Raw genomic sequence first — 20834 nt, 5'->3', positions numbered from 1 at the left:
TGGCTTTTTGTCCTTGTTATACAAAGCCCAGCTGAAACAGCACAAATCCACTATAGAATAGGTGTGTGAAGTTTGACTCCAGCTACCATAATAATCGACTTGACTTAACTCACTTACGAAGCCCAAAGGAAAGACTTATAAAGTCTTGTAAGAGTATTTGTAAAGAGAGGCATTTAGGTCTTTCCTTTAACTAGATCACTGGTTCCCAAACTGGGTGTCCCTTCCCCCACTGGGGGTCGCCAAAGCTGTAGCTGTGCTTTTAAAAGATATACAGTTGGCTAAATATCTCATTCATTTCTGTCAAGAAAACAACATAAAATCATTTTTAAAGTTTAGAGTATTATTCAAGATATAAACTTAAAAAAAAGCATATCAGAGGATAATGACATAGTGAAGACCTGAACACAGGCTATATTTACCATCTTAACATCCTCGTCCTGCATAAAAAAAGTATGGTGTAAAAACAACCAAACAGCAAATATTACAAAGCCTCAGGGAGAAGGAAACTGTAAATCTGCCAAAAAAGAAGCCTATTAAGTGTGCATGAATGTGTTTTTTTTTAAAGTACAAATACAGATTACATATGCTATTACATATTCCTTGTTCAACTAATTTATGTTTTAATGCATGTTACATTTTTCTATTTTTTAATGAAAAGAACTTAAGTTCCTTGAAAAAATAAAAATCCTCAAAAACTATTATTATTATCCCAGTGTTTGTTATACTTATGCTAAGTTTGACTTAAGTGGTTTCTACTACACCTAACCTGATACTTGAGTTGTGAGACCAGTATAAGAGATTTGTTTATCACATAAAACACTTATGGTTTCTGTGCTTTATCTGCTAGATTACCTGGCCCCAGAGCTGCTGTGGAGTTATTTGATTAAAGACATCAATATAGAAATCTGCAATCAGATAAGCAGGGTTTTCAACCTAGATTGTGTCACAGGGGTCCTCCTCAAGACAAGACCTCAACATTAGCAGAATTAACAAAGTGGAACCCACTATTATCATGTCAGTGGATACTGTACTTCAGAGGTGCATATTATTCCCCAACATATTTCAGTTAAAGTAGCACAAACCATGACAAACAGAAAGCTTGGAGCTCTCAGGGCCTCAAGGCAGGTGCCCACGTTGCCTGCTGGTAATCCAGCCTTATCGTTTTTAAAATTTTAAACCCACCATGCCGATACTTCCGTTTTCTCCGAGGCCATTACTGTGTTCTTTTCTTGCAAACAAAACCCTGTAATAATTGTCTGATTAACACATTATTTTCTAACTTGCACAGATTGATGCATCTCTCTGACCATTTTGTGCTGCTGGCGCGCGACCACGACTACAGTAGGAGGGCTGTGTGCTGTGATAGGCCGTTGCTAAGATACGTACAAGATTGACAGCGTTCCGGTTTCCGGTTCATTCCGCTGTGCGCAGAAGTTGCTAGTCACAGGAGCCACAATGGCGTTTGTAGTCTCCTTCTACTAGGGCTGTGGATGATATTAAATCCACTAGCATCGCCCTAAATATAGGCCTGGTTGACTCCCAGAGCCATTGATAATAAACTGGAACATCTACTGCACACGAAAATACTATGATTTCTAATCAATATTGAATTCATAGGGGATAAAACTTACATTAAAGGGAACATGTAAACAGTAACGTACCAACCGGGTCAAGTTTTCATTTTGTTCGAGAAACGAGCGTCTTTTTAATGAAAGCATTAGCTTGTTTCTGAATGCTAAGACCGTAAATCTGTGGAATAAAAACACCTTTACTTAACTTGGCACCGGACAAGGACACCTTTCACAAAGGGACTTTTTCTTTTTTACGAGACAGCTCGCTAGCCGCCGAGCATTAGCTAGCGGTGCTAGCTAAATTGAGACGGAGACGACACCACAATGCTCCGATGTTTCGTTGGGATCTTTTTCATTCACTGATTTATTCAAAGTACAAACTTCACAGCACTGGAAAACCACCGTGGCATTTTTCTGCTTTGACGAACTATGCTGGCGATCTCAGTGGAATGAATTGGCGCTGAGGAGGACTGGACGTGAGCGGCCTAGTGTGTTTATTTTGTGTATTTTCCTGCCCTGTTTTTGCTTGGTAACACTTTTGTTCTGGCATTTGGAGTAGTTGCTGTTCTCCTGTGAATGAATTGCCTGGACCACCGAAGCCCAGTCGCAGGAGAGGTAACGTTACCGACGCCGGCGTGAGGGATGCCTGGGTCGGACCGACACCATGGGACCAAGAGGAAGCCGGAATCTAGCAACAGCGGTGTGCCACACCAGACCCAGGCCTCGACCCATACCTCTGCGGGAGACAAGGCGAGCAAAGACGGTAGGGTGCAGTTAAAGTCTCCAATGTCCTCTTCCTCTTCAAAACGCAAACGGCATAAATCAACCAAACATAATCGGGAGTCCTCGGCGGCACCGGGACCCGAAGATTTTACCCTCGGAGATACGGCGCCACCTGGTGTCAACACGGTGAAGCCTCTGGTGGAGTACGATGATATCAGCTCGGACTCGGACACTTTCTCGGACCCACCGTCCTCGAGGCCTTCAGAGAGGGGGGGCGCGGACCGACTGGAGCCCTCACCTGACTACGATAGGGACGATATCGACAGAGAAGCCGAGAGAGAGGACAGGGGCAACAGACACCCCCGGAAAAAGTCCAAGGACCCTAATAAAGTTAGAGACTCTGGGAATGGTGAGCGTGGTTACAGAAAAAAGAGCAGCAAAGACCGCGAGAAAGGCACCTCTGGGAAAAGCAAGGAGAAGGTGTCCTCCTCGGGCCCCTCATCCAAACGCCAGCAGACGGAGGGTGACTCTAAACGTGGGGAGCTGATGCTCTCCACCCCGGTACAGCCTGCAGCCAGTGTAGGTAGCACCACTTCCTCCACATCCTCGTCTCGCAGTAAGGAGAGCAGCCGCTCAGGGAAGTCTCGGAAAGACAAGCAGCAGCGCAAAGAGGGCCGAGGGGAGGGCAGCCGCAGCTCCTCCCAGAGGAACCGAGCAGACAGGAGCCACCGTAAGTCCTCCAAGGGCCACAAGTCGAGCCCTAAGGGCAAGTCCTCGAGAGGGGGCAGCCCTCGCAGGAAGGGCACCAGCTCTGCTCTTTCACCCAGTCCTAGAAGAGGGGCCGGCAGTGAGAGTCCGCAGGGCAGTGGCTATGGCCAGCAGGGGGATGACGGCTACTCCAAGCGGAGGATGGCCCAGCAGAGTCCCAGTCCATACGGGGACATGTCCCGCCGCAGCAGGCAGAGATCAGAGAGCCCATATGGCAGCAGGCACAGGTCCTCCAGCTACGAGAGGGACAGCAGCCCCTACTCAAGGAGACGCTCCATCAGTCCCTATGGTACCCGCAGGTCCTCCAGCACCAGCCCCATGTCTCGGTGAGTACATACACCTTAGGGTGCCCTTAAAATCTTGGGGAATGTGTTCTGATTAGTTAAATATCTTACAACCACACGCACATGCTGATGGAGGAAGTGTAGAATATCACAATTGTTTTATGGATTGAACACCATTTTACCTATCAACCCATCTATGTCTACATATACGTATATTTCATAGTCACACATATCTTTAAGTTTCGTGATCAAGGTTACTACTTATTTGACTATTAGATTAAACAGATATGAGCAACCTGCATTGTAGGTTTAAAGGCAGGCAAACCTGTTGCACACGCAGAGCCCCTCTCCCTCCAGCAAAATATTCCCTTTTTAAAAGGAAGTTAGCTTTAAGAGTCCTCTATTTACCTATGCAACACAGACAAAAGCCAAAGGGTGAGAACATTAAAGGATGGAGGATGTCAAGACAGACAGGTGACCGCATGGTTTAACACTAGCCGTTTTATTTTGCAGTGCAAAATGTTAGTGATGCAGGATTAAATTATATGTACTGTGTATAGTAAGTATTGAAGGAACAGAGATGCCCCTTTTGAGTTAAAATTTTATGTTGCAGTGGACAGAAGAGTAATGGTTATCTGTTGTGACTTGGGGTAAAACAGTGGTGAGTATCTGTGACTGTACTGGAGTCAAAGGAATAAGCTGTATATCTTCAGAGTCTGTCAAAGTCTTTTCCGCTCTTGGCCTTATGTCTATATGAACTTCTGTTACCTTCCATATCAAAAGGTCAACATGATTTTCATTAAAAAGTGATCAACAGCCATTTTACTTTGCGATAAAAGATGCTTTTCAATTTACTAATAACTATGGTCCTTTTGTGAATATTTTCAAAAAGCATGCAACGTGTTGTATCCTGTTCTCTGAGGTCAGGAACGTGCTCTGGAATGTGAAATGTATATGGCATTTTTTATGACATTAAAAAAGCATTTCTTTTATTTAGACGCTCTGGCCGCTCCAGGAGTCGCTCCCCTCTGCACTACTCAACTTCTCGTCGCTCCTCCTCTCGTTCCCGAAGCAAGAGGCACACTTCCTCTGTTGCAGCGGGGGCCAGCTCCCACAGCAGCCGGCCAACTAGCCGCTCCCCTCCTTCCACCCGCCTGCCGCTTAACTCAAGCCTGGGAGCAGAACTGAGCCGCAGGAAGAAGGAACGGCAGGCTGCTGAGGCAGCTGCTCGTGCTAGTAGCGGTGGTGGTGGTGGTGGTGTTTCTTCTTCCCCTCCTCCATCAACACGTAAATCCGCAGGCCCCTCCTCCTCCTCCTCCTCCTCCTCCTCACGGCCCACTAAAGCCGCGGCTCCCCAGCCAGAAAAAGACTTGGCAACAGCAGAACCTCTGCCCCCACCACCACCTGCACCCTTACCCCAGGACGCTCCTAGTGGAGAAGATCAGGTTACTGCACCTCCACCTTCCTCTTCCACCTCCTCTCCTGCCCCTCCTCAGCCCTCTCCTCCTATGCCACCTGCTCCAGCCACCCAGGTTCCACCACCTCCACCTCAGGCAGAAATGATTATTCAGCCTCCTACACCACCCACCACATCCCAGGCCAAATCGCCAGCGCCGGCTTCTATACGCAGCCCTGCACGCCAGATCCCGTTCCACAAGACGTCGACTCTGCCTCTCCTGCCTTTACCACCTGCACTGCTGGGAAACACTCAGGACAGGTGAGTCACACTGGACACTTGTCTCAAGGCAGTGAAAGTCAGATTCTTGGCAGCTTTCATCTGTGCTCTTAAGAATAAAGCCCACAGTACATGCATCATGATACACTATTGAAGTCATCACCTTTTTCTTTTGTTGTCACTTATGTCAGGTAAGAGTAAGACATTTCAAGATATCCCCTAGATTTGGTAACTCATGGTGACGAAATGGTATCAATTCTGCCTCCTTTAGACAACAGACAATTTTCAACGAGCTTTGTATTATGGCAGTGTAGGTAGTATGTGTTAATGAACTATGGAAAACATCCCTCTGTCCTACCAGGTCTCCCTGCTCAACTCTCAGATCATGTTCCATGTCATTCAGCAGATTTTCGCTGGCTCTGTGTGTTGCTCAAAGTACAGATAGTTTCCTTCGCATTTTTGTGTGCCTGCCATCACGAACACAGAGTATAGAAGTGGATCGAGAGACTTGATTCTCTCTCACTTCCTCTCTCAAACTCAGATCAAATGGTAAAACTACGCAGTGTAGATAAAATACAAACCAAGATTCTCTTACTGTATTGCCTATTTCCCTCCTAAAATATCTCCAGAAACATATTTTAGTGCACTGTTTGACTATAATATGATAACAGGAAGGGGGTGCCATACTGTTTCCTGTTTTGTGAAAACAGAGACTGAAAAAAATGAGATCAAACGGTAAAACTAAACAATATTGATCAAATATTAAGATTCTGTCACTGTGTTGCCTATTTTTCACCTCAGATGTTGTACGGGGCACATTTTAGCTTACTGTTGAGCTGTAATTCAAGATTTTTACAAGCGCTTTTGCCCTATTGTAAAAATGCATGAGCTTGCATTATGTCACCCACCGGTGGGAGCATTTATTACACTGGTGCATCGCAGTGCATTCTGGTAGTTGTAGGTTTTCTAGCTTTAGAGCAAAAGCAAACACCACAGCCCTTTTCCTGTTTTCTCTCATCGTGGAGCCCCAACTTCAAAAGTGTTTCCATCTTTCTACTGCATAGGCAGTTTTATGAAAAGATTGTGTCATTCCAGCAGTACAGTACTTTTTTAATGATAATTATTGTCATACTATAATAAAAGGGAACAGCACACATCTGGATCAAACTGACACACTTGATTGGCACAAATTCTCCTTTGGGCTTACTGTACTTCAACTCCTGCATGTTAAGCCCCTGTGATAAACATTTACTAAACAGAGAGTGAGAGTTAAGTTATAGGTGTGATTATAGATTATCACAACCGTACGCTTGAAGGCTCATGCTCTTTTCTGTCCTACCCATAGAATTACATGGTTTTTTCTGCACAACTATTTGACAACAAACAACGAGCTTTTTAAGTACATACCTAATGCCTGCTTCTCCTCTGTCTTTAATCAATTACACTTTTCTCTAATCTCTGTGTATTGTTTGGCACTGTTAGTCCAAAGAAGTCCACCCCTCCTCAGAGGCTATCCAGGAAGGAGAAGGAAGTTCGCAGCCGGCCATCCCTCATCGACCTTCCTTTGCCGCCCACCCTGCTTGGAGGTGAATCCTCGCCCCCACAATCCCCCATCCGCCAGGCCCCACCGCTACCCCAGGCAGTCCTTAAGAAGAGACCAAAGTCAGTTTCCTTTATTTCTCACCCACTTCCATTCTTCCTTTTCTTTAATCCCCCTTCAAGTCTAATCTGTTTTTGTTTTCTTTTTGATGGTCTACAGGATTTGCTGCCCACGATATGGTGAGCGCAAACACACCCAGAGTGACTGGGGCAAACGCTGTGTAGATAAATTCGATATAATTGGCATCATAGGGGAAGGCACCTACGGCCAGGTGTACAAGGCCAAGGACAAAGACACAGGTAAGGGAATATTACCTGGATGTAGTCTCTGTAGTGTTCTCATGTGTTTTATGTTTAATACAAGCAGAAACCGAATTCTTGCTGTCACGGGTTCTCTTAACTACTCTTTTTTACATGGCAGGTGAGCTGGTCGCTTTGAAGAAAGTGCGTTTGGACAATGAAAAGGAGGGTTTCCCCATCACAGCCATTAGAGAGATCAAGATCCTGCGGCAGCTCAAACACCGCAGTGTTGTCAACATGAAGGAGATCGTCACTGACAAGCAGGATGCACTTGACTTTAAAAAGGACAAAGGTAAGAGGATTAGTTATCATCTGTCAGGGCTGGGTAATACTGAAAAATAACAGTGTTGCTCCACTGCTGTCTCACTGAAACTTTCAGACATGTACTTCTGACGATAATCAGTGACACGTAGGACAAGTTTTACAACAGCTGTCAAGTTGAATCACCAGCTGTGAAATGCAACATGTCTGAAAGGAGGGTTGCCATGATGTTGATTTTCCTTTCACTACCATTGAGCACACAGCTCAGGGCTGTATTGATAATCAGATGAACCATACCACGGAAATGTCTGAAGAGAAACTCACTTATTTACCATGTAAAAGACAGACCTGTATGACGGTGCCTTGTGTTTAAAAACCACAGACTTGCTTGATGCAAAAACATTCCTGTGCCCAAAACACAGATTGTTATACTACTTACATTTTGCATTGAATAAGTTAGATACTGTCTGCCATAACTCAATTATTTAAATTCATGTACAGTTAAAAGTATCAAATCATAGTCAGTCTAAGATAAATTGATCGAGAATTTGAGGTGAATTTTTTTGGTGAATTTAAATTGCAGTGTATCAGGTTATAGGCCTTGTCTCAAGTATGTTTTGTATAACTGAGTTTGATAGATGTATTGGAAATAATAGTTTTACTTCAATTTTTTGCAGACATTAGTAATGTAAAATGTTTGGCACCATCAGAAGCATTAGTAACTCAGATTTTAAGTGAAACCATTCTCACTCACATAGAAAATCCCCCAAAACTGGGAGTGATATAATTACTACATTTGGTTTGGTTATTCGGCAGCAGATGAAATTAATGTGATAAGACTACCCTCTTCTACACTGCCTGCACTGGAATATTGCCCTGTTACTCCGCATTGCTCTATATAAAAGGTACGAATGCAGCATTGGTGGAGACAGAGTTGGCTGGCCTCTGAGCGGGGAACAGAGGTAGTAACAGCGCCAAAATTAGGTCTGTAAAAACGGGACAGCTGGCAGGAAGGGATCATGGACAGGTTTGGTGTGAGGTTTTCACGACGTGTTATGTATGCGATCTTCCGTGGGAGATTTAAAAAGTAGCTGCTAACTAATACTAGTAGTTCTAGCTGCTAGTAGCTGTTAGCTTCTAACTGAAAGAAGAAGAACGGTGCCCGGAAAGTCAGCAAATTGGGAAAACAATGAGGTCCTGAAGCTCCTTACCCTCCGAGCAGAGGACAAGATCAACCTCCATTTAACAGGGACAGTAAATGACTGTTATTGCCATGTTATGCCATTGTTATTGTTTGTAACGCACTGCTGGCGCACATGTTATATGTCACACTAGAGGCTGATGCTGTTGTCTTACATGTCACGCCTGTCACGCCTTTTTTCATTCTACGATGCTGGCATGCTGTCTAAAATTATGCAGGAGCAGTATGATGCCACCATTGTTTGGTTCTGTGAGGCATAAAGAGGAGACTTCGTGGCGGCCCTTTAACACCATCTCTGTGTGAAAAGGGCTGATGGTGATTCACTTTAGCAGCCTTTCTTTTAGGCTTTCAACCTACAGAGAGCAGTGATGCCCAGTCTTGCCATTAGCAATTACTGACAGGGGTACAAACTCCAAATTTTGCCCTTCATCCACACCCACTGCAGCATGAGCGGTGCCAGTGGATGCCTTAGGTCGTCCAGTTTCATATGATCCCAGTATCTTCACTCTAGCTTTAAAACTGACCCCGCTACAGTGGTTTTATATGTTAACCTGCCTTGCTCCTTAGTCTTGCCACATTCAGCTATGCCCGTCATACCTGGTGCTTCTTTACACATTTTTTGTGCCAGAAATTTGGCCATTGCCCAGATTTTTGGTGAGGCACACATGTGTTCTGCACATCTGACTGTTGAGACTCGGTTGTACCATTTTCATAATAACTGCAGGGGCTGGGGTATCAGATGACAAGTGGAAATGTGTTTTAATTATAACAAATGTAATTGTAATGTAAATACATATAATTCATATTGTCAGTGATATAAGTCAGTAAGTAAATTGTTGTACTTGATCCCATTTAAGGGTCAACCATAGAGCATTGCATGGGCCCCTCCTGGGCCTTGGGCTGGGGTTGTCTGTACCCTTTGAAACCCCCTGTCAATAGAGCTGATGCTAATGGCAGCGATAATTTACACTTTCAGATTGGAAAATACACATCGCATTGTACTGTAGCTGGCTATGCACTTGTGACAAAGCACAATAGTTGCACAGTTTCAGGCGAGTACTCATTGTAGTCTAATCACTGACTTTAAGCCAGGTTAAATTTACAGAGCTGGTCAAAGTACTTAGCAACCCTTTTGTCACAAGACCACTTCTCTAACCTCTGGACTTGTATAATTGTGTGTCTGATATCTGAACACATCTTCCCTCTGCTGTTTCAGGTGCTTTTTACCTGGTGTTTGAGTACATGGACCACGACCTGATGGGCCTGCTGGAGTCGGGCCTTGTCCAGTTCTCCCACGAGCACGTCCGCAGCTTCATGCGGCAGCTGATGGAGGGTCTGGACTACTGCCATAAGAACAACTTCCTGCACCGAGACATCAAATGCTCCAACATACTGCTCAACAACAGGTAATAAACAGAGGACATGAGGTTCATTTGCAGTAGCAGCAAAGGCTTTACTTGTTGCTGTTGTTCAGCAGTAACAGCTGTTTCAAGTGACTTTATATGGGTCAGTATGGCCAACAGGTTGCCAGATCTACTTTTTATTCATGTGTTTACTACCTCTGATTGCCTCACACAACTGGACGTTAACAATATCAGCTAGGAGCAGCACTATCCACATCAACAGCTTGGAACATTCCCGCAGATGGTTTAAATGCAGCTGTAATACTGTAAACTCAAGAACAAAAGCAGTCGAACGCTAACTTTAATGATCAGAATGCAAGCGTTTTGAGGTGCGTCAGCAGCAAAGCTAATTACTTAGCTACTAACCGGGTGCTTCAAATAACAGCAATGTAGGAATACAGCAACTTCTCACAGATGTTTGCTCAGTACAGCCCTGCATCTAATTTACAAACATTACAGGATGCAAGGGAAAGCTCCATAAGCTGCAACAGCTAAGATGCTTATAAAAAGTTGCTTAAATGCAGGTTTTGTTGTGGAATGGAGCATTTAGAGCCACGCTGTAATTTGCTCTCACTCTCTGCTCCACTACTGTACAACTGACTGTGTGTAGACACTTGGTGTTTGGACATTTGTTACTGCACCTGTCTTGTCATTTGCTGAGTTTTAACAGTCAATTTAATTTGGATTTTACCTTCTCAAAGTGCAGCATATATTTTTCATTCAGTTTAATATTACTGAAGTGATGCTTATATCAGGATTTAGTAACCTGAATCAGACCAAAAATAGATTTTGGATCTCCCCAACAACAGCAAGTTTCACAATTTTGTTTTGTTTAAATGCAAACTAGTTAGTCAAAATAACCTGCCTGGCTCAGGCAGATGAGTGGTGTTGTGTTTGTGTCTCAGGGTTGGTAACTATAATTCTCATTGTTGACAGAGCTTCTTTTTTTGTTGTGTGTTTCTTCATGCAGAGGTCAGATCAAACTGGCTGACTTTGGTTTGGCCCGACTTTACAATTCAGAGGAAAGGTAAGACAAGAGTGTTTGCCATCTACATATTGTTATTATATGAGACCTCATCTGTGTGTTTCTCTAATTTTACTATATGATTAATTATGATGATTGAAGCAGTAATTAAACCAAAACCTGAGCATGGATTTTCCTCTTCATTTACAATGAGTCTCCACTAGATGGTGGTGTCTGTCACGTTGTTGTCCTTCAGAGAGATCCCAGTCACGGAAAGCGCTGGGGGCATAGCTACTCTACAAATGATATCCACTTTATCCTGTTCAATACCAGATGGTTTATCAACAGACCTTTTCACATGGCACATCTTAAAATTACTTCAGAAATTATTTGGAATAACTTGCTTGATCTTTATAGAATGGTAAGCAGCAAAAATATGGAGGCAGTCTGATATATTAGTAACGAGTCACTAAAGTTTATTTATTATCTGTTGTTTTTTTTTTTTCGGTTTTGATTATTGTAAAATTTGCCTTAAATTTCATTACGAGTGGCATTTAAAAAGTCTTCTTCTGACGTGCCTTAAGCCATAATATAAAACAGGGATTGCACTCTGACAGAAGTGTTCTCTTCAAAGCTGAGCTGAGCTGAGCTGGGGACCAGTGTTAAAAGCTTTACGTTACAGAGCAGTTAAGTGTGAGGCGTTTGTGGACTCTCAGGGATATTATCTGTACACCATAGTCCTGCAGAAGGACAGCACCCAGATTGCACTCATTGTGAATGTCCATGTTGAGCAAAGGTCCACTCAGAGCTCAGATATGAGCTGCAGCCATTTCGCAATTGATCAACAAAAGAGTTAACATTACAGCTCAGTGGTCTGTCCACACAGCCAATGATAACATGTCCTAGAAAACAAGGTTCATCTAATAAGTCAATAAAAATTGATTCAACATATCCGTCTGTATTAGGATTACCACTTACTAAATCTTTTTGCACAGAGTACCAAATAGACTTATAACATAGAGGGATACTCCACTGCCTGGTCTAAAGATGACTGCTGCTGTGTATTGAGTAGAGAGACACTTGAGATTAATTTAACCAAGTTTCAGTAAGACCCACAACAGAAAAATGTCAAGGTAATGAGGCAAAGTAGCTAATTAACAACTCAAAGCTCTCCTAACATCCAGTTAAAATAGTGTAAAGAAATTGATTTTTAGAGTAGTTTTTTAGAGTCAGTTTAAGTGTAATATTTGCAAATATCTAACTTCCAGAGGTGGGACCTAAGTCACAAATAAGTCTTAAGTCTTTGCACTCAGGTCCCAAGTCCAAGTCATAATGCACTTTTCAATAAAAGTTATGCCAATTTTACATTTTCAAAATCATGACTGCTTTTTAAAACTTGCATTTATTTGTTAAAACAAGCTTGTTAAAAAGTTACTTAGTTGTTAAACTAATCTGAGCTTACTATTAGCGTGCTAACTATGTGATATTTGCTTTGACATAACATTCTTTGTTCAAGTTCCAATGCCAAAAGACATAATTTTCAACTTGCATGTTTTGCATACTGCAATTCGGTTTTTTTTGACCACTGTGTAGTTTTTATATGTGAACTAAATCTTTGGGCGTGAGAGAAGCTATCAAGTATTTTCAAATCAAAAGGCTGTAGTCCAGGTGAAGTCATGAGGTATTAGTATTAAAGTTCATGTTGAGTTTTAAGTCTTTTTATGATTTTCTCAAGATGAGTCTGAGGTCATCAAATCTGTGATTCAAGTCACAAATAATCAAAAAGCATGTAAGTAATTATCAGGATCAACATGTGAGAAAGGTGACCGAACTGAGTAGTTGGAAAATGCTGCAGAGTCACTGGTTGAGATCAACACAGTATGTTTGGATCACCTAAATGCATTTTAAAGTTTAAAGCGGATCTATTTGTACTGAGTCTCACTATCTTCTCTCTTTTCTTGCTCCCAGTCGGCCGTACACTAATAAAGTAATCACACTATGGTACCGCCCCCCTGAACTCCTTCTGGGAGAGGAGAGATACTCTCCAGCCATTGATGTATGGAGCTGTGGGTGAGTATGACACTGTCATGGTAGCCCATCTGTTCGTTACGACTTTATTTTCACTTTAAGCCCAGTTCAGATCAAAAGAGATAAGAGAGAAAATCAGAGAGAAAAGTTGCAGCAGTGTGAACTGGCTGGTCTCAGCTCGACTCAAGCAAGCTGATGGTGTCACCTGCGACTGAACTTGTCAAGTCGTCAGCGGGGGGGCTTAGAGTGTCACCTGTTTTAACAGCCAGTCAGCTTCTAGTATAGTCAGCTGGCCAAGTCAGTAACAAACTGTCATCAGACGCCATGTTCACTTGACACAAGCTCTCCTTCCTTCCCAAGTCTGTCTCATTTACATCCCTGTGGCTGTTAACACGTATGTCTGTCTCCATCCTAAAGGTGTGCTGGAGTCACGCGGTGGGTAGCTGCTGCTGCTGCCCACTGTATACACTCATTGGCTGATTAATCGGCGCTGGTTATGTAAATTATTGTGTCATATCTATTATGAATATTGTCAGTCTGAAGCTCAGATTGTTTTTTATGTTTCTGATGTTTCATCTCTACTAGAAATGCAACTGTAGGAAAGTATTAGACTATCACTATCCTCTTTCATATTTTAAGAAGCTACAATTTAAATCCAGCCACAACATGAGCCTGATAAGCTGGAAATCAGAACCAAAGTAAAGAGAGTCTTCGCTATGGAGACGATACGCTGTCTTGTCTAGTTGGGTTGGTCTGAAGCGGCAGGTTTTTAGAACGTTGCAGACCAGCACATTGCAAATAGTCGCAAGTTTCAACTTGTCTTGTCGGGCATTTTTGGTCTAAACTGAGCTGTCTTTACTGTTTTCTCATGTAGGTAGGCTCCATGACCTAATGGAAAAGTAGACTAAAGTTTTTTTTTAGCTGAAGCAACCTTTTCATTTATATTGGACTAGTTGCTTTGGAAAATAGGCATTGAGTCTGACATTTTCATTTCAATGTCACTTAATAATCTATAAACTTTAAATGAGAAAACATCAAAGCTGCATTATCTGTTTTGTTTTGTTTTATAAAGTTGTATGGATGTCTTCTTACTCAGTATCCTCTGACCTGGTGAAAACTTCCCACCCACGATGGTATACTGATACTATGGTTAATATGTTTAGTGATATGTTTTTATGTAATGGAAATAAGGGTTACAAGTCATACATTTCCAAACAACTGTCACACTGTGTTTTGTGTTCATATGCACTTTGGGATCTTTTTTGTCTATGATTATTCATGTCGGAAACTGAGAGAAAAGTCTTTCTTATATGATGTATGCCATTGGAAATGTATCCTTCAAAAACAAAAAAGGACTTATTGGTCACAGTCCTGTCTGACAGTGATTCTGGTACACATTTTCGCTTTGACACAGTGTTTTACACTAAGTTTAAGCTTTATGTTTGTATGTGTATATTTTCTAATCACCTCTACCTGATCTGTCGCGCCTCAGGTGTATTCTGGGAGAGCTCTTTAAGAAGAAGCCCATCTTCCAGGCGAACCAGGAACTTCTACAGCTGGAGCTCATCAGGTAGGCTGTCCTTTCCTGAAAGCAACTTTGCGTTTCCTAGGTGCAGGACATGCTGCAAAAACTAGGGTGACGGAAGCGTATCGACAGCCCAATATTGAACAACAGCCGATTGTTGCGTGATGTGTCAGGGCTCTAACCAGTCTCACTTCTCATGCCTCAACCTTACCAACCAATTAAGGTAACGGGTGCTAGTTAGAAGGGTGTGTCATGCCTTCGCTATCCTAGAAAACATTTGCTTCCTGAACATAACATTTCAAAAAATAACTTCTGCTGACCCAATCACACCCCAACTTTCTGTATCACTGAGCCCATCTTGTCCTTTCTCTCTTATTCAGCCGTCTGTGCGGGAGTCCCTGTCCTGCAGTGTGGCCTGACGTCATTAAACTTCCCCTCTTCAACACCATGAAACCCAAGAAGCAGTACAGACGGCAACTGCGGGAGGAGTTTGCCTTGTATGTAACCATGCAGAGCTTCCCCGAAATAACAGTGATGGACCCCTTCGTCTGTTTCTGCAGTTAAAAAATCTTTCCCCTTCTGCACAGTTTACCAACTCCTGCCTTGGACCTGCTGGACCGAATGCTAACCCTTGACCCTGCACGGCGCTGCACGGCAGAGGAGGCTCTCAGCAGTGACTTTCTGAGTAACGTTGAGCCCAGCAAGATGCCGCCACCAGAGTCAGTATTCCCATGGCCTCTGCTTTCACCTTTCATTTGTTTTGTTTATTTCTTATTGCTAGAGATAGTGGGAAAACATATTAAATGCACTCTGCAAGTACTTTTTGTTGAAGTAGTTATCTCTTTTGTTTCTATTTGATTGATTTCTTTTTGTATTTTATTTTCTTTGTTGTTATTGTTTTTGGGATGTCTTCCTACCGGCCACGTCTCCAGTCTTCCTCACCATCAGGACTGCCACGAGCTGTGGAGTAAGAAGCGACGGCGTGCACGTCAGAGTGGGGTGCCTGAGGATGCTCCTGCACCCAAAGCGCCCCGTAAGGATGTGACCGGGACCTCCAGCGGGGAGAACAGTCGGCCCCAGAGCAGCCCGGCTGGAGCCCCACCGCCTCCACCTGGAAAACCACCCTCCACGTCCAACTTAGAGAGTGAGTTGTCAGGTAACAGCTGTCTCTCACAAGCATTTAGTAGAATCACAAATGGACATAAGATATGGGGTGCCCCTTTATGGCAGTGTTTTCTGATTGTCGTGTTATTACTGTACTTACTTGTTACCTTTGTTGACAGAGACGGAGTGCAGTATGTTGACATACTGTTGCACTGCTTGCAAGTGAAAAATAATTTAGAATGATGTAGAAGAAATGTTTATGGATCTTTTTGTTTGCACAGAATATCATTTTCATAGTTTGAATTCTGGTTGCGTGAATGTGTTCAGGCCTGGGAGTTGCTGCAGAGCAGTTGAACCAGACAGAGTTGGCGGTACTGCTGAACCTCCTCCAGGGACAGACGGACCTCAGCCTGCCCCAGGTGGCCCAGCTCCTCAACCTCTCTAACCCAGAGACTCTCAGCCAGTCGTTGTCGGCCCTCAGTGAGGCCTCTGACCACCAGGGGGCTCCAGAGGACCAGGCCCAGTCTGCTGCCAGGGCCCAGCCCCCAGAGCCACCTCCCGAGCCCCAGGAACTCTCACCGACATCCGGAGAGCCACAACTCAGCCAGGAAGACCAGGCCAACCTGCTGGCTCTCATTTTGGGCCACATCATGAAGCCACAAACCGAGGAGCAGGGCGACGAGAGCAATGGCGTCCAATCAGAGGAGGCACTAATGCGCGGTTCGTCCGCCTCTACTACTGAACGCAAGGGCAAGTCTAAGTTTAGTCTCTAGAGGGTGGAAAAAAAGGAGGAACCAGGGTCAGCTGAGAATCGCTGGGGACTGCAAGAATGAGGAGAGCAGGGCAGAGAACAAACAGAAGCCAACTTGAGTGTTGGTTCTCAAAATTCCTGTATGCTGAAAATACAATTTAGACTACCTGAGGAAATCAACAAATGATTAATTAACCAAATGAATTAGGCCGTTAGACTTATCATACGCCCCCCCACCCCTTCTTTTATCCCTGACATTCCCTGAAGGGTAACTTTGGTACTTATTAACCTGGACCCTATTTTCCTGTGTTTGTTTTTGACATTGGTCCAGTACTGAGCTAGAGGGCTGCAGTCGGCAGCCGTGAACAGGCTGCAATGTAAAATACTCCGAGCATATGTGCACCATCACTGAACGTCCACTCAAAGTGTTTGTTTTTGCCACTGACAGGCTCAGATTACTATTTTAAGTGCCTGATAACGTCATGGAAATGATCCCTACAGAGAGAAACCTTTGTTAAATAGTAAGATCCTTTTTGTTGAACCAAAAACAGGCCCGAAAATGCTGACCACCAGACTCCATTAAAATAGTGATTGATTTTAATGTGTATAGAGCCAGCATATATTCACCTCCAACCAGAGCTGGTGATTGTTGGAACAGCGGGAAGACAAACCCAGACGGTTTTTGTTAGTCGTTTCTGTCGACTTTGAATGAACTGTGTTTTACAATGATTAAATTACCATTTATTTGGATGAAATGATTTCAGGGCTGTTGATCTTAGTCTTTAACCAAAAGGTCTATCTTTGTAGGGATTATTTCCATAATCTTATCAGACACTTGGAATCTGAGCCTGTCAGTGGCAAATTGACATTGCACAAATGTCTGTAGTGGTTACTTTGCGGCCTGTTTTGTGACCAGGTTGAAAGAAACCAAAGTTACCCTCAAAACGTGCTCACCATTGTCCCCCTTTATGACCACAAATATTGAAAAATACAGACCTCACAAAATGGCTGTTGAGCATTTGTCGTCATGTGACCCTGGTACTCAATAAACCAGACGAGAGTTACGTGTTTTTTATTTGAGATAAATAAGGTTCACACTGTATTGTTCCCTTCCACGTTTCTCCCACTTCCTTGTTTCTTTCTCACAGTCTGTTTCTGTATCTGTTCCATCTCTCCACACGTGCTCTCACCTCATTTTCATGATAAAGCAGGTGTCATGGATTCTTCACAGGAAGCGATGTTTCTTTAAACAGTCTGTAATGTCAGCCTTTTTATGAAGAAAAGTCTAATAAATTATCAAGTGAAAATAAATGTTTTGAATCTTTAGACCTCACCTGCATGTGTTTCTTTTAACTTTGGTTTGTCACACTTTTATTTTTTGTTTAAAACTGTTCACTCTGACTCAGATATTAGTTCAAAATGTGATTAGCAAGTTGAATAAAACTATTGACTATGCTGCTGACACTGGAATGGTAACAGTCCTGTTTTCTTCTGGTTATTTCTCCTGCCAAGGCCTCTGAAAACTTCGTCACATTGGTTCGCCTTGCACTGCTGTAGATTATTAAAAAAAATAGACTAACCCTAATTAGTAATCTTGTCCTGACCTTTATAATACTTAAAATTCTCCTACATAAGTCACCCTTTCTGTTCATCCAGCTGTACATGCCCTTCCTAATGTTTTCTCACCTAGTTTTCTATTCCTATTGTTTTCTTTCTGTTTAAGGTGGTTGTTTGGAGGAAAAACAAATACAGGTGCATCTGTTTTGCATACATTAATATTTTTGGACCCATGCACACAACATACAGTAATTAAATCCAATGCATTATGGTGTTTAATAAACAATCTTTATGATGTGATGATAAATCACATCAAAATAAAAACATTTTTTTTTCTATTTTCAACATTGAGATTTACCTGAGTAGTTCCATGATTGTAGATTTTTCACAGGCCAGTTCTTAGCTTTGAATATTTTTAGTATTTATTTCACCATATCTAAGCACTGTTGATAAGTTAACAAAGTTAATTTTATTGCAAAAATACCGGTAGATATTTTATGATTGCTCTTGTGGTGTACTTGATGTGAAGATACATTTATAGTGCTCTGCTCTCCCTCTTGTGGTGAAGGTAGGAATGTCAACATTATGTGTCATGTCAGGCCCATACGACAAAAACACACTTTTAATATCTGTTATTGCAAATGAAACATAGAAGATGACAAATATGATTAAGGGTTTTAGTATAGTTGGTCCATATGTTGATTTATATGCCAAGTGTGCTTTGATACCTAATGTTTTGTCCTCTGTCCTGTTTGGCCCCTTCAGATGCTGCAGCATCAAAAAGGAAACCGCTTGAGGCCAACCAGGTGCCTCCATCCACTGAGCAGCGACCACCCTCTCCACCCGGGCCACCTCCGTCAGCTCTCCTCCAAGGAAATGCCCAGCAGACTGGGTCTGAAAACCAACCCAGCCAGGACATCAGCCCTGCTGTAGCAGCTGCCCTGCTCCAGCTCATCTCTCAGCAGGACTCGGAAGCTGGGGCTCCTCAGCGCAGCAAGGACCCCTCTCCCGCTGTGGATGCTCTGGCCCGGGGACAGCCCCCTCCGCCCTGGGTTGCCGATTCGCCACCTAAACCTTCGGCTGCAGCTGAGGCCCCAGCAGGACTGGGGACTGCTGCACCTACCACTGCAGCACAGTTCCCTAAAGACCAGGACCTCCGCTTTTCCCATGGAGCTGCCCGCTGACTCTCAACTCCCGGTGACACAGACCTGGGTGTCTTGGGATGGCTCCAGCAATCCTGGCCTGAAGGGAGAGGCAGAGGGACACCTACAGATAATGACTCACTGGAAGACCATGAGCAGGTAGCTAAAGTTGAGTCACAGATTTTGAAAATGAATGTCTGAAAGAAAGAGATTAAAGGCCTCTACAGGTCATGAACACCAGTTTCCTCTGAACAAGTGTTGTACTGGAGGGAGTGTTCGGACCTGGGAGGTCGGTCTGACCTTTAACAGTCCATTTAGGGACAGTCACCACCTGCAATCCCTAGCTTTTTCCTGTCTACTAAAGGTCCTGACTTGAATGAAGTTAAGCTTCCAAATTGAGTGCCATGCAGCTGACACTCAACTTAGAAAACAGCTGTGATCTCTTTATTCTTCTGTTCCAAAACAAATGATTGTCATGTCCACTGCAGTGCCCACCTCTAACAGTTATCAGTGTTTTGGAGAGTGAAGTCACTGTCCTCCACTCTGTGATGGAAGACTACCAGAAGCTAAAATATTGCGAATGGGTGTATTTGAGGCTCACTGATGAGGACCATGAGTTTACCATTGAAAGTGACATGCTGGCTAGTTCCTTGCTTTCAGCCTTGTGCCTCCTTTGTGACCCCAGCGACCCCTGAATGATCTCGGCCTAGTGGGGAAATGTGGGTTAGGTTTCTGCTTTGGATGGCACCTACAACAGTGTACATCTGCAGGACTGTATTCCTTTTTAATTCCACCCAAAGGCTGTTGCATATTATATTCTGTCTGTCATCAACTGAATTGCGATGTGTTCTCGGCCCATGTGAACATTTCCTTCCTTTACATACAGCAAACCTGTAGTACTCACCTTCCCGTCTCAAATATGGATTAAACCACTACATTTCAATGGACTGCTCCATAATACACATGCTATTCTGCAAGTTGAAGTATAAAGCTATAAAGGTATATATATATACACAAACAAAAACTTTTCCGGCTTTTCCTGGTGGGCTGTGAAAGCCTCGTCTTATATGTCGTCGCCTCCCTGCCAACTCGTGCAACAAAAGCTTTTTGGTTTTTTGGTGCAGTTATTTTCTACATAAAGAAAATGATACACACTTAAAAAAAAATAATGGTCTATGGTTCTGTTAACTTTTTTGGTTTTGCTTTGGAAAAGGAAAGGGAGGAGAAAATGGTTTCATGTGTCTGTAAAAAGAAAAAAATATTTTGTAATATGTGTTTTCTTTGTTCAGTTTATTAAAGGAAGTAATGCGACCAGTTGAACTGTCTCTCCTGGCATCTCTGAATGTTTCCCTGAAGCGGCCACTAGATGGTAGGCATTCACTCACACTACAGCTCAAACTATAGGAAGTCCTCACAGTCGGGCCTCGGCACAGCATGAACAAAGTTGAGAGCTGCAGTTAAAGCTGAGTTACACACCAGGTTACTGAGGTTTCTTATTATTCTTAAAGGGAAACTATGCCCATCTTCCAAATTCATGCATGTTATCCCTATGGTCTAAGGCCAAAAGTTGAGTGACATAAACAACTCTCTCAAATCCACAAACTGAAGTGCTAAAAATCAAATTTATGATGTCACAGGGTATTAAGACAGGAGCTGCTCCATAGACAGTGAATTGGGAAAGATGTTGTGGATGACACTGAGAGCACCCAGGGGAATGCTCTAGATAAGTATAGTATAGTATAGACTGAATCACAATGTTTGCTCACATTAACTTCCAAATACCCCCACGTCATGTACATAAAATGAAACAGCGCTGAGCACACACGCTTCAGTTGCTTCATTTTTTGGACACCTAGAAAAAAGCCCACACAAACAAATCAACATCATGTTCCAGTATACGCTATATTTAGAATATTTCACTGCTTTACCTTGCTGTCAGACAGCCCTCTCCGATGTGGAACTTAAAGCCACCAGATGC

General features: G+C 43.1%; 1 protein-coding gene across 2 annotated transcripts; it reads left to right on the top strand.

Annotated features, from left to right (window-relative positions):
• The first annotated feature begins 1439 nt into the window (after positions 1 to 1439).
• cdk12 (cyclin dependent kinase 12) lies at positions 1440 to 20176 on the top strand. Of its 2 annotated transcripts, none has more exons than XM_033645025.2 (14): positions 1440 to 3388; positions 4344 to 5063; positions 6504 to 6683; positions 6781 to 6920; positions 7042 to 7212; positions 9599 to 9788; positions 10756 to 10812; positions 12718 to 12819; positions 14270 to 14347; positions 14683 to 14799; positions 14890 to 15021; positions 15235 to 15446; positions 15734 to 16156; positions 18480 to 20176. In XM_033645025.2, the coding sequence occupies exons 1-14, from the start codon at positions 2214 to 2216 to the stop codon at positions 18896 to 18898; spliced, it is 4116 nt and encodes a 1371-aa protein (XP_033500916.2). In that variant the 5' UTR covers positions 1440 to 2213; the 3' UTR covers positions 18899 to 20176. The 2 variants fall into 2 exon arrangements, with proteins under 2 accessions (XP_033500916.2, XP_033500915.2); XM_033645024.2 differs by having other exon boundaries at positions 15235 to 15458.
• Positions 20177 to 20834: the final 658 nt, after the last annotated feature.

Source organism: Epinephelus lanceolatus, chromosome 18 (assembly GCF_041903045.1).
Source record: "Epinephelus lanceolatus isolate andai-2023 chromosome 18, ASM4190304v1, whole genome shotgun sequence".
Lineage (NCBI taxonomy): Eukaryota > Metazoa > Chordata > Actinopteri > Perciformes > Serranidae > Epinephelus > Epinephelus lanceolatus.
Note: the sequence above shows the minus strand (reverse complement) of the source record. Positions and strands in the feature narration are given on the sequence as shown.

What these genes read in the sequence shown, in the direction of transcription:
- cdk12 (XM_033645024.2), top strand. Translation starts at nt 2,214, where the DNA reads ATGCCTGGGTCGGACCGACACCATGGGACCAAGAGGAAGCCGGAATCT. An exon ending in ATTGATGTATGGAGCTGTGG is followed by an intron (nt 12,820 to 14,269) that starts GTGAGTATGACA and finishes GTCGCGCCTCAG; the next exon opens with GTGTATTCTGGGAGAGCTCT. An exon ending in CTTAGAGAGTGAGTTGTCAG is followed by an intron (nt 15,459 to 15,733) that starts GTAACAGCTGTC and finishes GAATGTGTTCAG; the next exon opens with GCCTGGGAGTTGCTGCAGAG.